At 55.5% G+C, this 14,261-nt stretch overlaps 2 protein-coding genes across 2 annotated transcripts in view; both read left to right on the top strand.

Annotated features, from left to right (window-relative positions):
* The window catches only part of CRHR1 (corticotropin releasing hormone receptor 1), a 52,848-nt gene extending 52,160 nt beyond the window's left edge, over window positions 1-688 (top strand). Inside the window, 1 exon segment of the mRNA NM_001144110.1 lies at window positions 548-688. Within this exon segment, the coding sequence (NP_001137582.1) occupies window positions 548-688 (141 nt within the window).
* Window positions 689-3,569: 2,881 nt separating this feature from the next.
* Window positions 3,570-13,231, top strand: SPPL2C (signal peptide peptidase like 2C). The gene is made up of 4 exons (XM_084984171.1): window positions 3,570-3,901; window positions 6,728-6,911; window positions 8,119-8,293; window positions 9,425-13,231. Exon 4 carries the CDS (start codon window positions 11,045-11,047, stop codon window positions 13,130-13,132), a length of 2,088 nt encoding a protein of 695 aa, XP_084840297.1. The 5' UTR covers window positions 3,570-3,901; window positions 6,728-6,911; window positions 8,119-8,293; window positions 9,425-11,044; the 3' UTR covers window positions 13,133-13,231.
* Window positions 13,232-14,261: the final 1,030 nt, after the last annotated feature.

The following is a 14,261-nucleotide window of genomic DNA, read 5'->3' as shown; positions in this document are numbered from 1 at the left end:
AAATGAGTTGCTGAAAACCAGGAAGCTGAGCCCTGGAGCAGGAAGTGTATGTAGCTTGAGGGCAGGAGAGGTGTATGGGTTGAGGGTATAGAGTCCTCATGGCAAAGGCCATATGGCACCTTTCGGTGGATTCAGAAAAGCCATCCTTTGTTCAGAATGCTTGAGAAAATTTTCCTAACAAATATGCAAATCAGGAGTTCCCATTGTGGCTCAGTGGGTTAAGAACCTAACTAGTATCCACGAGGATGCGGGTTTGATTCCTGGCATCACTCAGTGGGTTAAGGGTCTGGCATTGCCACAAGCTGTGGTGTAGGTTGCAGATGCAGCTCCAATTCAACCCCTACCCTGGGAACTTCTATGTGCTGCAGGTGTGGCTGTAAAAAGAAAAGGAAAAAAAAAAAACAAACAAACCCGCAAATCAGCAACGATGTGAATATTGCCACCTCCTCTGTGGCCTCCTGTGTGCTGCTCACAAGTAGAGCTGCTTGTGGCAGCCCTGGGGGAGGGAGAGGGTGTCCTAAAGCCCTGCTCTGCTCTGTGCCCACAGGTCCGCTCCGCCATCCGGAAGAGGTGGCACCGATGGCAGGACAAGCATTCAATCCGCGCCCGTGTGGCCCGCGCCATGTCCATCCCCACCTCCCCGACCCGAGTCAGCTTTCACAGCATCAAGCAATCCACTGCGGTCTGAGTTGGGGGGCTATGGAGCAGCCCCCCGAGATCTATGTTTGGGAAGATGGTCACCAGACTCAGCCAGCTGCCTTGTCTGTAGGGGGGACCAGGTCCTTCCCACACCCTGTACCCCCAGGAACAGCTGGCCCTGAGAGCCCAGGATCCTCCCTGACCCTCAGCTGAGCAGGAATACCAGACCTGTGAGAGCAGTCGGGAGGTGGGGCACGGGATGAATGGACTGTAACCTATGGGACTGGGCTGGGCCCAGGGCCTCTGGCTCCCCTTTGCCCCGATCTTCCTGGAGAATGGAGCAGAAATGGAGGGGAGGTGGAGAGCGGGAATCCAAAGCAGGTCCCTCCAAGAGGCATCTTCTCCCGGAGCACAAGATGGCAGCTGGAGTCCTCAGCGACTGTGAGGGGCCATTCACTGCCTCAGGGGCATCATGGGAAATTCCTGTGACAGCATCTGAGCCATCGTGATGATGCCTCTGGGCCTTAGCAATGCCTTCCAGCAGCCCTGGGAACCAAGGCCATGTTGTCAGAAGCCCTGAAGACATTCTTAGAAATCAAGTGTCATCATCAGACATCAGGCCACATCTCCGAAATCCTCCCAAGCCACCAGAAATTCATCTGACCCCGTGGTCCTGCCACCAGAAAAGCCCTGCCTCGCTGCCTTGCACCCTTGGGCCTTTACCACCGCACAGCCCACAGGGGTTTCCCCCTCCTTAACCTCCTGCCCCAGGTGTCTCCCCCTTTGTGAGAAGATGGGGAGGTGGGAGGGTGGCGGAGTGTCCTTGAGCAAAAGCCAGTCTGTGCCCCAGCCAAAGCCACCCTTCAAGGGGCAAAGAAGACTTGGGGCCACCCAGTCTGCTGGCTTCCATGACCCGCTTCTGGGGCAACCCTCTGCTGGTCAAAGGGATCTCGTGGCCCTTGGATGACCTCTGGGGCAACATCATTAGCTAAGCACAGAGAGGGCAGGACACCAGCCCCTCTCTGCCCTGAGGTCCCTAAAACAGGACAGGTGGCTCTTGGGGAAAACAGCCAGCTTACTGCTCACACCCCAGGTAAGGACCCAGCCATATCCAGAAGTATTGGACAACCAGAGCAGGGCTTTGGGGGGTTGGGGCTGGGAGATGGGGGCGGCTGGTGTAAATAATAATATTTATCTTTCAACCAGTACGTGTGAAGGCCTGGTCTGTGCTGAGGCTGGGTAAGGGGGTATGCCACGAAGACATGGAGACGACTTTCAGCCTTTAGGGCCTCTGTGTGGCTGGGGAACCTGACGGCACTCTCACACCCACCAAGGATGGGGCGCAAGGGGAGCTGGTGAGGGCAGGAGAGGGCTTAGAAGGGCATGGGGTCTGCAGGGCCCAGGTCATAAGCACAGGGGGGCGGGCTGGAGGGAGAAGGGCCGTGGTGAACCCTGCAGGTGGAGGACACCACGGATCCAGTGCAGCTTGGACAAAGATGAGGCTGTGGGACCCGGCCGGAGCACGTCCCAGCCCCCAGGGAGGCTCTGAGCTGGAAACGGGAAGGCGTTAGGAGGCAGGGGAGGCTGAACAGGTTTGAATGCTGTCTTGAAGGTAGGATCCCCAGAAGGAGACCAGAGACAAGGCTTGGAGAACAAACTCCGGGCTTAGTGCACACAGCGCATGGGTGGTGGGTGGGGCATGAGGCCCAGAACGGAGGGCAGGAGGAAGAGTGGGGGCTGCTGGAGACTTGTCCTGCCTTGGGAGCTGGGGAAGCTGGGTGGTAGCCACACCTGCGCCTTCCCACCTGATTGACTGTTAAGGCTCAAATGGCCACAACTGAGGCACAATTGAAGCATCTTTTTTTTTTTTTTTTCCTTGATTTTTAGGGCCGCACCTGTGGTATATGGAAGTTCCCAGGCTAGGGGCAAATCAGAGCTACCGCTGCTGGCCTACACCACAGCCACAGCAACACCAGTCCCAAGGTGTGTCTGTAGCTATACCACAACTCACAGCAACGCCAGATCCTTAACCCACTGAGCAGGGCCAGGGATCGAACTCATGTCCTCCTAGATACTAGTCAGGTTCTTCACCCACTGAGCCACAATGGGAACTCCCTCAAGTGGTCTTTCTTAATGCTACTCTTCATCCAATGAGGCAGAAGTGAGAAAGCAAGGCTGTGTGTGGACAATGTCGGGATGTGGAGGCAGGGGCATGGCAAGGCTGGGGGAGCCTGAGAGGGGCTGGGGGCGCTCTATGAGGGGGTGGCAGAGAGGCCAAGGGGCCAGGCTGGGGCAACTCCCCTTCCCTGATTGTGCCTCCTGGCTGTTATGGGTGATGGGCATCCTTCACACGCTTGCCGTGCGCACAGCCTTGCGTGATGGGGAGAGGTGAGCAGCACCCCCAGTTGTACACAGGCAGCCAGCTGCAGAGCTCAGAGCTGCTGGCTCTGGCAGGTCGTGGGAGGACATCCAAGGCCAGGCTGGTGGTCACCACAGAAGCTGCTGGAGGCCCCTGGCGGGGGGGGGACCTTGGGATTCCTGGTGTCCAGAGACTGTTAGGGCAGAGGGGCTGCTGGGGTACCAGTGGGGCTGCCAAGAACCATGGTCCCTCCCACAGAAGCGAGCGTAACCCTTCACCAGCTCCAAGCCTGGGCTCCCAGTGGGGTTCTTGAGGCCCTTCTGCCCTGAGCTTTAGCTAGTGGGTGAGTGGGAAGGGAGGTCCCTTGGGGCTGTGGGAGTGTGATGGGCCAATAGATACACATGTCACCATCCTGCAGCTGGGAAGGGCTAGGCAGCTGTGGGGTGGGGGTCACTGTGGGACAGACCCCTCTCTTAAGCTGGGAAAAATTTTTCTTCGGGCCACACCCAGGGGCTGCAATTCCCTGCAACTCCCCCCACCTGAGCTCTTTGCTCCTCGGGACCCTCCCTCATGGGCACAGACAGCCCATGGCGGAAAAACCACCCGGTGGGGTGTGGGTTTTCAGTACAGACTCCCTACCTCTCTGAAGGTGACAGCATAGCCCTTGTTTGGGGGTCCTCAGCTTCCCCTCCAGGCCTCCTCGTCCCTCTGCTGTTGATGGGGCCCAGGATGGGACCCAAACTTGGGGCAAGGGGTGCAGATCAAGGAGGGAGGGAGGTTTGGGAATCCAGATAATAATTAATTGTGGGCATCTGTAGGTTGCAAAGCAATGCACGAAATCCTTTATCGCATTCATGGAAGTAGGAATGGAACCAGCCCATTGTACAGTGGAGAAAACTGAAGGTTAGTGACTCCCCTGAGATCAGAGGTCTCTGACTTCAAATCCAGGTCTCTTTCCACCCCAGCAGTTGACTAGAGTCATTGGGCTCCGGTTTGGGGAGGCCAGGACTGATAACGTGGCTCTGGTGGGAGGGGACAGTGAGGAGAACTCAGGGTTTCAGACTGTCTGGTTAGGGACGAGGACTGGGTAAAGATGGGACTGGCCCACAGGTGGCCCAGCCAGTATCTGATTGCTGAGCCCAGCTGGGCAGGAGCAGTAAGGGTTCTGTATTTCCAGCACCCCCTTCCCCACCTTCTCAACATCCTGCATCCCTCCATTCCTTAAAAATGATGCGTAACTGCAAACAGTACAGCCCAGGTCACCAGAAGCTTCTGTGAGTCTCCCTACACCCACCCACGTCCTGCCCAGCCCATGTGAGGGTGCCACTGGCCTCCAGCTCAGGGGTCTCTCAGGTTCATCTCATCCAGCACCCTGACTTCAGGTTAACCTGCCCACCCTTGGTCCTAAGAGGGTGCTTCCTGCATTTCACTGTCAGCAGTAGCATCACTGAGCGTACATGGGAGCCCTGGATGCTTAGCCCCTCACATACTGATCTTCTTTTCATACCACCCTATGTGGCAGGTGCTGTTACCCCATATTACAGACGGGGAAAGTGATGCCCAGAGAGGTTAAGAGACATGACCGGGAGCACCCAGCTGTGGCCTGGCTGGATGTGAACCCAGGTCAGCCTCACTCCGCCTCACAGCATTTAATAGCTACGGAGAGGACTTCCCTGCAGAGGTCCCCTCCCTGCCCCACTGCCCCTTCCAATCCCCTTCCTAAGGAAATTCTTCGGTTTCTCCAATTTTGGGGTGCCCAGGGTTCATTGATGAAACGACGCAGGAGGAGTTGGCTCTTGCAAAGCATGGGCCTCAGGTGACTCACTCCCTGAACCCAGCCCAGCCTCCACACGGCCATAGGCTGCCAGCCTCCCAGCATCCCCAGCCCTGTCCCTGCTCCATTTCAGAGCATCACCTATTCCCCACCTTTTAAAGCCCGCCAACACTTGCAGAACCTTCTGGGAAGGTTCAGAGTCAAGAGAGGCCTGGATCAAGTATAGTTTTCAGAGCCCTCAGTGTATCAGAAACACCAATGTCATCATTATTTGGACATAACTCCAGGGACCACCATTGGCCATCAAACTGCCACCCACTCCTTCTGCCCCTCTAAGGGCTCCTGGTGAGGGGGTGTAGAGGTGGGACTGGCCATTCTGCTCCTACCTCTCTTGCCTTCATTACTGGGGTTGTGGCGGGGAGGGAGCCCAGGATGGTCCAGTCTCTTCTCAGCGTCTGTACCATCTCTGGAACATGCAACAAGGACAGTGCTGGGCCAGGAAGCAAGGGCAGTGAACGGTCCAGGTGAGCTGGGCACCCTCCCCACCTTCCTGAGAAGCCCCACTGGGTTGAGACATGCTTCCCAGGGCCTGCCATCCTCTCTGCCCTGAGTGGATAAAGGTTATGTTCCAAGTGCCACCTAGGTCCTCAATGGAAAGCAGAGACATTGCCCCTGGCCTGCCCTGGGCAGCAATCCTGAGAGCCCAGGCCACAGCTAAGGGGGCAGTGGGGAGAGAATGGGAGATGCACCCCTCAAGAAAAGGGGTGCAATTGGGAGTTTGGGGAAGGGTGGGGGCTACAGAGTCTTGGAGCAGAAGTACAGCCTGGGGAGTGGACATTGGCCACTCATATGACTGCACCTACCAGGGCATCCTGCAGGGCGCTGCCAGGGCTCCAAGCAGCTACAGAGAGAAATTCCAGAGCTGGGGGCCAGGGGCTAAGGGGGGTTGGGGGTATCTAAGAAGGAGCAGACAGACATCCAAAGCCTTCTGTGAGCCGGGTCCCAGGAAGAGCCTCAGAGGAAATGAGACTCCAGAGAATTATTTGAGCCCAGGCCACCAGGAGCTGGGGTGGGGGAGGAAGGAGCAGGCTCTCTTTGGGGGCCCATGTTTCTGAACCCCCCCCCACCAGGACAGTGCTGGTCTGATGGGATCCAGAAGAATTACGAGACTTGGCCTGAGCACAGTAGTGTCCCTGGAGGGGACTGGAGTTGGTCCTTGTTCTGTTCTTTTAAAAGTTGTGAGGTGTTCCCATTGTAGCTCAGTGGTTAACAAACCCAACTAGGATCCATGAGGACACGGGTTTGATCCCTGGCCTCCCTTCAGTGGGTTAAGAATCTGGCCTTGCAGTGAGCTGTGATGCAGGTGGCAGATGCAGCTCAGATCTGGCATTGCTATGGCTGTGGAGCAGGCCCGCAGCTGCAGCTCTGATTCAACCCCTAGCCTGGGAGTTTCCATATGCTGCACCTGCGGCCCTGAAAAGCAAAATAATAATAATAATAATAATAATAAAGCAAAAAAAAATACACACAACATAGAATTTACCATTTCAACCATGTTAAAGTGTACAATTCAGCATATTAAATACACTCACACTGTTGTGCAGCCATCACCACAATCCAAGTGGCAGAACTTCTTCATCACCCTAAGAAACCCCAGACTCATTAGGCAGTCACTCCCCATTTTCTCCTTTCCCCAGGCTCCGGCCACCACCAACCTGCTTTCTGACTCTACGATTTGCCTCTTCTGGATATTTCATAAAAGTAGAATCATGTACTAGTTGTCTTTCTGCGTGTGGCTTCTTTTAGTCGCTTAATGTTTTCAAGGTTCATCCACATTGTAGCCTGCGTCGGACCTTCCTTCCTTCATGGGGCTGAATGACACACCATTGCAGGGCACACCACGCTTCCTTTATCCATTCACCTGTCGAAGGACATTTGGGTTCATCAATTTCCAGTTGCCGTGAAGAAGAGCTGCCGCAGACCTTCACATACAGGTTTCTGTTTGAGCACCTGTTTTCCATCCTTTGGTCTGTGTGCCACGAGTGGAATTGCTGGGTCATGTGGAAACTCTCTGACTCATCAAGGAACCACCGTTTTCCACAGCGGCTGTACGATGGGCAACTTTCCCACCAGCAACGTGTGAGCATCCCCATTTCTCCACCTCTGCACCAAAACCCCTTCTTAGCACTTTTATTTTTATTTATTTTTTTGCCTTTTTAGGGCCGCACCTGAAGCATATTGGATGTTCCCCAGCGAGGGGTCAAATCCAAGCTGTAGCCGCCGGCCACAGCCACAGCCACAGCCACACGGATCTGAGCCTCGTCTGCAGCCTACACCACAGCTCATGCCTAAGCGAGGCCAGGGATCAAACCCGCGGCCTCGTGGATACTAGTTGGGTTCGTTAACCACTGAGCCACAACGGGACCTCCAGTTTTATTTTTTTATAATGGCCACCCCAATAGATGCCTTAGTCTTTGGTTTTTTTTTTAAAAGACCCAAGCCTCCCTATGCGGAGGATGGGACCAGTCTCGGCTGAACATCAATAGCTGGGGGGCCAGAGAGGGTTTTATGATCACAGCCCTGCTGCACCCAGCCTCTGGGTGCTCAGATGCACAGAGTACACCCAGTCTAGACATGGCTACACTCTCATAAGTACTACATAAGCCGAGTGTCCTGTCCCTCATGGCCGCTGACAAACACAGTGGTCCTTCCTCTACAGAGGGAGCTCACCAAAGACACAGCTGGCAGCCCCCTCCCCTGCCTGCCACCCTTCCCCCATGGACTGGAGATCCACTCACCAGGCTGTTGTCCTTTGGCTGAAGTATTTCTGACGGTTAACTTGTCGTTGTGATTACTGTTTGTAATCTAATTAAATATTATATTCATGGATGACACAGAAATGCACAAATAAACAGCGATGTTATTTCTTCTGAAAACGCAGTTGAATGCTTTGAAAGACACAATCTGAGTCATGCAAAATATTTATTAGCTGTCAAATCAGGTGTGGGTGAGACAAATTAAACCACTGGGTGGGAGGAGATTGTCAGCGTCTACACGGCCCCACTCCTCAATAACTTGGTGGGGTCCCTTAAGCTCGCCTCCACCTCAAAGAATCCAAAGCTGGCGTCTCATCTGTGTAGATTTCACAAGGAAGCCGACTCGGAACTACAAGGATGGACCCGTAATCCAAGGAGAGACCTTAGTTTCAACAGTTCGTGGCTATAGGCTTACTCATTGGAAGTTAAAATGGGTTTTATGGCTCAAATTGTGTTCCTTCAAGTGATGTCGGAGTTCTAAGCCCTGGTACCTGTAAATGTGACCTTATTTGGAACATGGGCCTTTGCAGATACAAATAAGATGAGATCATTAGGATGGGCCCTAAACCAACATGACTGGCATCCTTTTAAGAAAACAAAAGACGCAGAGATACACGGGAGAATGCTATGTGACAGCAGAGGCAGGAACTGGAGTGATGTGGCTGCAACCGAGGAATGCAAAGATCATTCTCACAAACGGAATCGGTAAGGAAGGGGTTTACCCAGAGACTCCGAGGGAGCACGGCTCTGCTGGCACCTTGATTTGGGACTCTTAGTCTGGACTGCCGCAACAAATACCATGGGCTGGGTGGCTTAGACAACAAGCATTTCTTTCTCACAGTTCTGGAAGCTGGGAAGTCAAGATCAAGGGTGAGATCAAGCTGCTGGCAGATTCAGGTCTTGGGGAGGGCTCTCTTCCTGGGGTGCAGACAGCTGCCTTCTTGCCGTGTCCCCATGTGGTGGAGAACGAGATTATCTCCTGTGTCTCTTCTTATAGGAACACTAATCTCCTAATCTCGTTATGAGGCTCCGCCCTCATGACATAATTGCTTCCCAAAAGCTTTACCTCCACCTCCCATCATGTTGGGGACTCGGGCTTCAACGTACGAATTTGGGGGAGCCACAAACATTCAGCCCTTAGTGGATGTCTAACTTCCAGACTGTGGGCTAATAAACTTCTGCCTTTTTTTTTTTTTTTTTTTTTTCGTCACTGTAGGGCTGCATCCATGGCATATGGAAGTTCCCAGGCTAGGGGTCCATTCGGAGCTGTAGCTGCCAGCCTCTGCCACAGCCACAGCAACACAGGATCCAAGCCGCAGCTGTGACTTACACCATAGCTCACCACAACGCCAGATCCTTAACCCACTGAGCAAGGCCAGGGATCAAACCTGTGTCCTCATGGATACTAGTCAGATTCGTTTCTACTGAGCCACGACGGGAACTCCAACTTCTGCTCTTTTAAGCCACCCAGTTTGTGATCATTTATGGAAGGCAGCCCAAGGAACTAATACAAGGTGTGAAGTAGGTTGGTGAGTTTTTAATGATGATTCCCGACTTTCACTGACTTTTTCAATAAACCCGTCTGCCACCTAGTACCACTTTTCTGGGATAAGCAGGCTGACTGCAGAGTGCCCTGGGCACACCCACGGAGCAGAGCAGGCTCAGCCAGAGGCTCCACCACCCAACAGCCTGGGTTGGAATCTCATCACTCCCGCTCACATGTCACCTTGCAAAAGTCCCTTCACTGCCCTGCACCTCAGTCCTTTTCTACTGTAAAACAGGGTCACTCACTCATGCATCCTACACATATTTCCTAAACATCACTTTCCATTCCAGAATTGGAGAGCCGTGGGTAGAAGAGATAAGGTCCCTGTCCTCGTGGAGTTGATGCTACAGAAGACAGAAAATGAACACAGAAACACACAGCTACACAGAAGCCTAAGGCTGAGATAAGTGCTATGAAGAAAGTAAGACTGAAGAATGGGAGCTATCTCTCCTGGAGGTGGCGGGGGGGGGGGGGGGGAAGCTATCAACAGGAGCTACCAGGTGGAGGTACAGCCTGACAGATAAGACAGCAGCATGGTGAGGCCTGGGGGCAGAAATGAGAGATCAGAAATCAAATAGAGAGCCAGGCATCCCCAGGCAGGTTCTAGGACAGGGCAAGACCTAAGGGATGTGTCCTGTGTAAGAGCTGGATCTGGGAAATGTGGCTGGGGCTGGAGCCTATAGGGTGGGCTTCTTTGAGCCTCGGTTTACTCATCCATGAAGTGGGGGTATTCAGTACAGTTAAGCTGCTGTAACAAAGGGACCCACAATAAGCCAGTGGCTTAAAGAAGATAATGTATCTAACAGTGCCCAGTGACACCCCCTTGCCACAGCTCCATGCAGACATCAGGGACCTGGTTCTTTCATTCCCTTTCTCCCCATTCCTTAGGACATCCTCCTCTCCACAGCCAATGGCCTGACCATGGCTGACTTGTGAGAAAGGGGAAGAGATGCCACAGACTGAAGGGGACAGAGCACCGCAGTCTGTCCAGGTCCCTGAGGGACTCACACCATCTCCGCTCAATTGCAGCAGTGAGAAATGGCTATGTGGCCATTCCTCAATCCAAGGGAGTCTGGGAATGAAACTGTGGGCACATGCCTGCACAAAGGGGCATGGATTTTAGGGACAGCTCACACGGAGTTCCCGTGGTGGCTCAGCAGTAATGGACCCAGCTCGTATTCATGAGGAAGACAGGTTCGATCCCTGGCCTTGCTTAGTGGGTTAAGGATCCGGCGTTGCCATGGGCTGTGGTGTAGGTCAAGATGCAGTTCAGATGCTGTGTTGCTGTGGCTGTGGTACAGGCCAGCAGCTATAGCTCTGATTCAACCCCTAACTTGGGAACTTCCATATGCCGTGGGGTGGCCCTAAAAAGACAGGAACAAGCACCATTCGTGGCCCCCGGCTGGATGGGTATAGTAATAACTCTTTGCAGGGGTGCTGTGAGTACAGGTAAAGTGCCTGGCACCTAATGAAAGCGCAATAAGAGTGCACAATGTCACTGAGATTAGGGCTCCCAGGGGTCTTTGAAACTCTCTGGTCTAATGTCCTCACTTCTTTAGTTTACTTCTTCTAAAGAAACAGGCACAGAGAAGAGAGGCATCTGCCCGGGGTTGCGCAGTGTGTAAAGGGGCAAGACTGCTCCAGAGCCCTGCCTGGGATCCCCCGACCCCATCCTCCCAGCTCTTGTCTCAAATTACCCGGTCCAGTTCCACCAGGAGCTGGTCAGAGAGTGGGGATCCAGATGACCGCTCCCCCCGGAGGAAGGGGTGGGGGACAGGGTCCTGAGAGGCTGCACAGCTTTGTGACAGGTAGGTGTGGCCCTGGTTTCCTGGACAGGAGGCAAAGCTGCTCTGTGACAGAGCGCCACACCCAGCCCCCTGGGAGGGGGTACTGGGCTGTGAGCAGCTGCCATGCAGGGACTGGGAAGCAGCGGTAGGTGCCTGAGGAGGATGGCGTGCCTGGGTTTCCTCCTCCTCCTCCTGGCCAGCACTGTGGCCCAGGGCGAGTACGGTGTGATCCACGTGGTGTCAGAGAACTGGAGCAAGAACTACTGTGTCCTCTTCCGCTCCGACTACATCACCTTGCCCCGGGACCTGCACCACGCCCCACTCCTGCCCCTGCACGACGGCACCGGGACCCCCTGGTGCCCAGGCGAGGACCTCTCCCACCAGGTCCATCCCGGCTCCCCCAGCCAGCGGCCGCTCCGCCGCACCACCGCCATGGTCATGAGGGGCAACTGCAGCTTCTACGCCAAAGGCTGGCTGGCTCAGGGCCAGGGTGCCCACGGGCTGCTCATCGTGAGCCGGGTCAACGGCCAACAGTGCTCAGACACCACCCCGGCGTCCCAGGACCCCCACAAGCCCCTGCCGGACCTCACCATCCCGGTAGCCGTGCTCCGCTACGCCGACATGCTTGACATCCTCAGCCACACCCACGGCGGCGCCGGGGTCCGCGTGGCCCTGTACGCACCCCCAGAGCCCAGCCTTGACTACAACATGGTGGTCATCTTCATCCTGGCTGTAGGCACCGTGGCCGCGGGCGGCTACTGGGCCGGCCTGACCGAGGCTGACCGGCTGCAGCGGCGCCGAGCCCGAGGCGGAGGGGGGCCTGGCGGTCACCATCCACAGGGATCAGTGGCCGCCCAGCGCGGGCACGAGGAAGAAGACGAGGATGCACCGGTGGACTTCACGTTGGCCATGACAGGGGCCGTGGTCACCACGTCCTGCTCCATCATGCTGTTGCTCTACTTCTTCTACGACTGCTTTGTCTACGTCATGATCGCCATCTTCGCCCTCGGCGCCGGCACCGGCCTCTACGGCTGCCTGGCCCCCGTGGTGCACCACCTGCCCCTGCAGCAATACCAGTGGCTCCTGCCCGGCCGCCGGGCCTGCCTGCAGTTGCCCCTGCTGCTGCTGGCCGGCCTGTGCCTGGTGGTGACCATCCTCTGGGTGGCTTACCGCAATGAGGACCGCTGGGCGTGGCTCCTGCAAGACATGCTGGGCGTGGCCTATTGCCTTTTCGTCCTGCGGCGGGTCCGCCTGCCCACCCTCAAGAGCTGCGCCTCCTTCCTACTGGCCCTGCTGGCTTTTGATGTCTTCTTTGTCTTTGTCACTCCCCTTCTCACCAGGACCGGCGAGAGCATCATGGTGGAGGTAGCCTCGGGCCCAGCGGACTCCTTGAGCCACGAGAGGCTGCCCATGGTGCTCAAGGTGCCCCGGCTGAGTTTCTCGGCCTTGACCCTGTGTGACCAGCCCTTTTCCATCCTTGGCTTTGGTGACATTGTGGTCCCCGGCTTCCTGGTGGCCTACTGTCACCGCTTTGACGTGCAAACCCATTCAGGGCAGGTCTACTTCATGGCCTGCACCGCGGCCTATGCTGTGGGCTTGCTGGTCACCTTTGTTGCCATGGCCCTCATGCAGATGGGCCAGCCTGCCCTGCTCTACCTGGTGTCCAGCACCCTGCTCACCAGCCTGGCTGTGGCTGCCTGCCGCCAAGAGCTCACTCTCTTTTGGACTGGCCAGGGCAGAGCCAAGACCCCTGCCCAGCCTGTACCAGGGCTCTGTGGTGCCCCTTCAGTTGGCTCTGAGAGGAAGCAGGAGGATGCAGCAGGAGGATGTGGAGCCAGTGAATTTGAGGTGGCCACCGACCACCTGGCAGGGGGCCTACACAGCAACCTCAGGGAGGACACGGTTAAGATCATCACCATATCTGAGGATGAAGCCACCAGTTCACACAGCCACAGTGACAGCTCCGAGGGCTGGAGCGATGCCAACCTGGACCCTGATGAGCTGCCCCGTGTCCCCCCTGGGGCCTCTGAGGACCTGGTACCGCTGATGCCAATGGCCATGCTGATACCACTGTCACCACGGGTGTCGCTGCCCTCGGACCCGGGCCACAGCCAGGCCCAGGCCCACGATGCCAGCCTGCCCTGGATGGGGCTCCACAAGAGGAAGGGCTTGAAGGTAAAGAAAAGCATATCAACCCAGGCTCCCTTGTGAACCAGGGCCCCTTGAACAGGTGCCTCTAGACTAATGCAGAGCAAAGCCACACATGGCTGCACGAAATCGGGGCATTAAAGATATTCCGTATCTACCCAATGGAGCCTCTTTGTTAAGACAGTAAGAAAGCAGCAACCACAGAATAAGTCCATGCAGGGACAGGCCCCATCCTCACTGGCCCTGCCCCAGCCTCATTGCCCCTCTTTTCCTCATGCTGAGATCCAGCTGAACCCTTTCCATTCCATGACCATGCCATGTCCTCACCCTCTCTCGCTGCACATGCTGTTGCCTCGGGCTGAGCTATCCGTCCCATCCCAGACAGAAACACCCCAGCCCAGCTCCTGGGCTCACCGAAACATTCCTAGGCAGCCGTCAAGCATCAGTTCACATCCACCCTTCCTGCTAAGCAGCCCTGCTCTAGGCGTCCTGGACAGAAACACCATGCTCAGTGTGTGCCTGCTTGCATCCAAAGACATCAAGTATGCACCTGCTGTGTACACCACTCTGTGGAGGGCACAGAGGGAGGCTGCTGTCCAGCTGGGGGAAGGGTAGGGGAAGGAGAGCAGACAAGAAACAACTTGAGAATTGTCTCAAAGTGGGGATGGAGAGGTTGGGGCTGGAGCAGAAGAATTCAAGAGAACATGGCTCGAGTTCCCAGGCTTCCTTCACTGGCTCTGGACCAGTCTCTTAACTGCTTTGTGCCTCAGTAGTCTCCTCTTCAAAATGAGAATTTTAATACCATGTCCGTCTGGAGGCAGTGGCATGGACAAGACGACCCTCTGGAGGACCCCCCAGTTTCTTAAGCCTTATGGTATGCTTATATGTTGCTTAAGCAAAGCAAACAAGCCTGGGGCAGGGGGACAGTCTTTCACCGGAGGCTGTATGGGAGGCGAGGGAATCTTACCCCGGGGGCAGTGTGGTACAGGGGTTAGAGTTCTAGACCCAGGATCCTACCGGAAATTCCAGCTCCACCAATGACCTGTAGTTCGTCACTGACGACTTAACCTCTGAATGCGTTTCCTCACCTGTAGAATGGGATACTAATGGGACCTGCTGGGGGCATTTGGGGAGGTTTGACAGTGTCGACTTATGTAAGACAAGAGACACCAGGCGTGTTGGGAAAGCACTA

The sequence above is a fragment of the Sus scrofa genome, chromosome 12, assembly GCF_054392235.1.
Source record: "Sus scrofa isolate SSC_HxYL_T2T_F1_AM1 chromosome 12, Sscrofa_HxYL_maternal_Yorkshire_Landrace_v2.0, whole genome shotgun sequence".
Taxonomy (NCBI): Eukaryota; Metazoa; Chordata; class Mammalia; order Artiodactyla; family Suidae; genus Sus; species Sus scrofa.
Note: the sequence above shows the minus strand (reverse complement) of the source record. Positions and strands in the feature narration are given on the sequence as shown.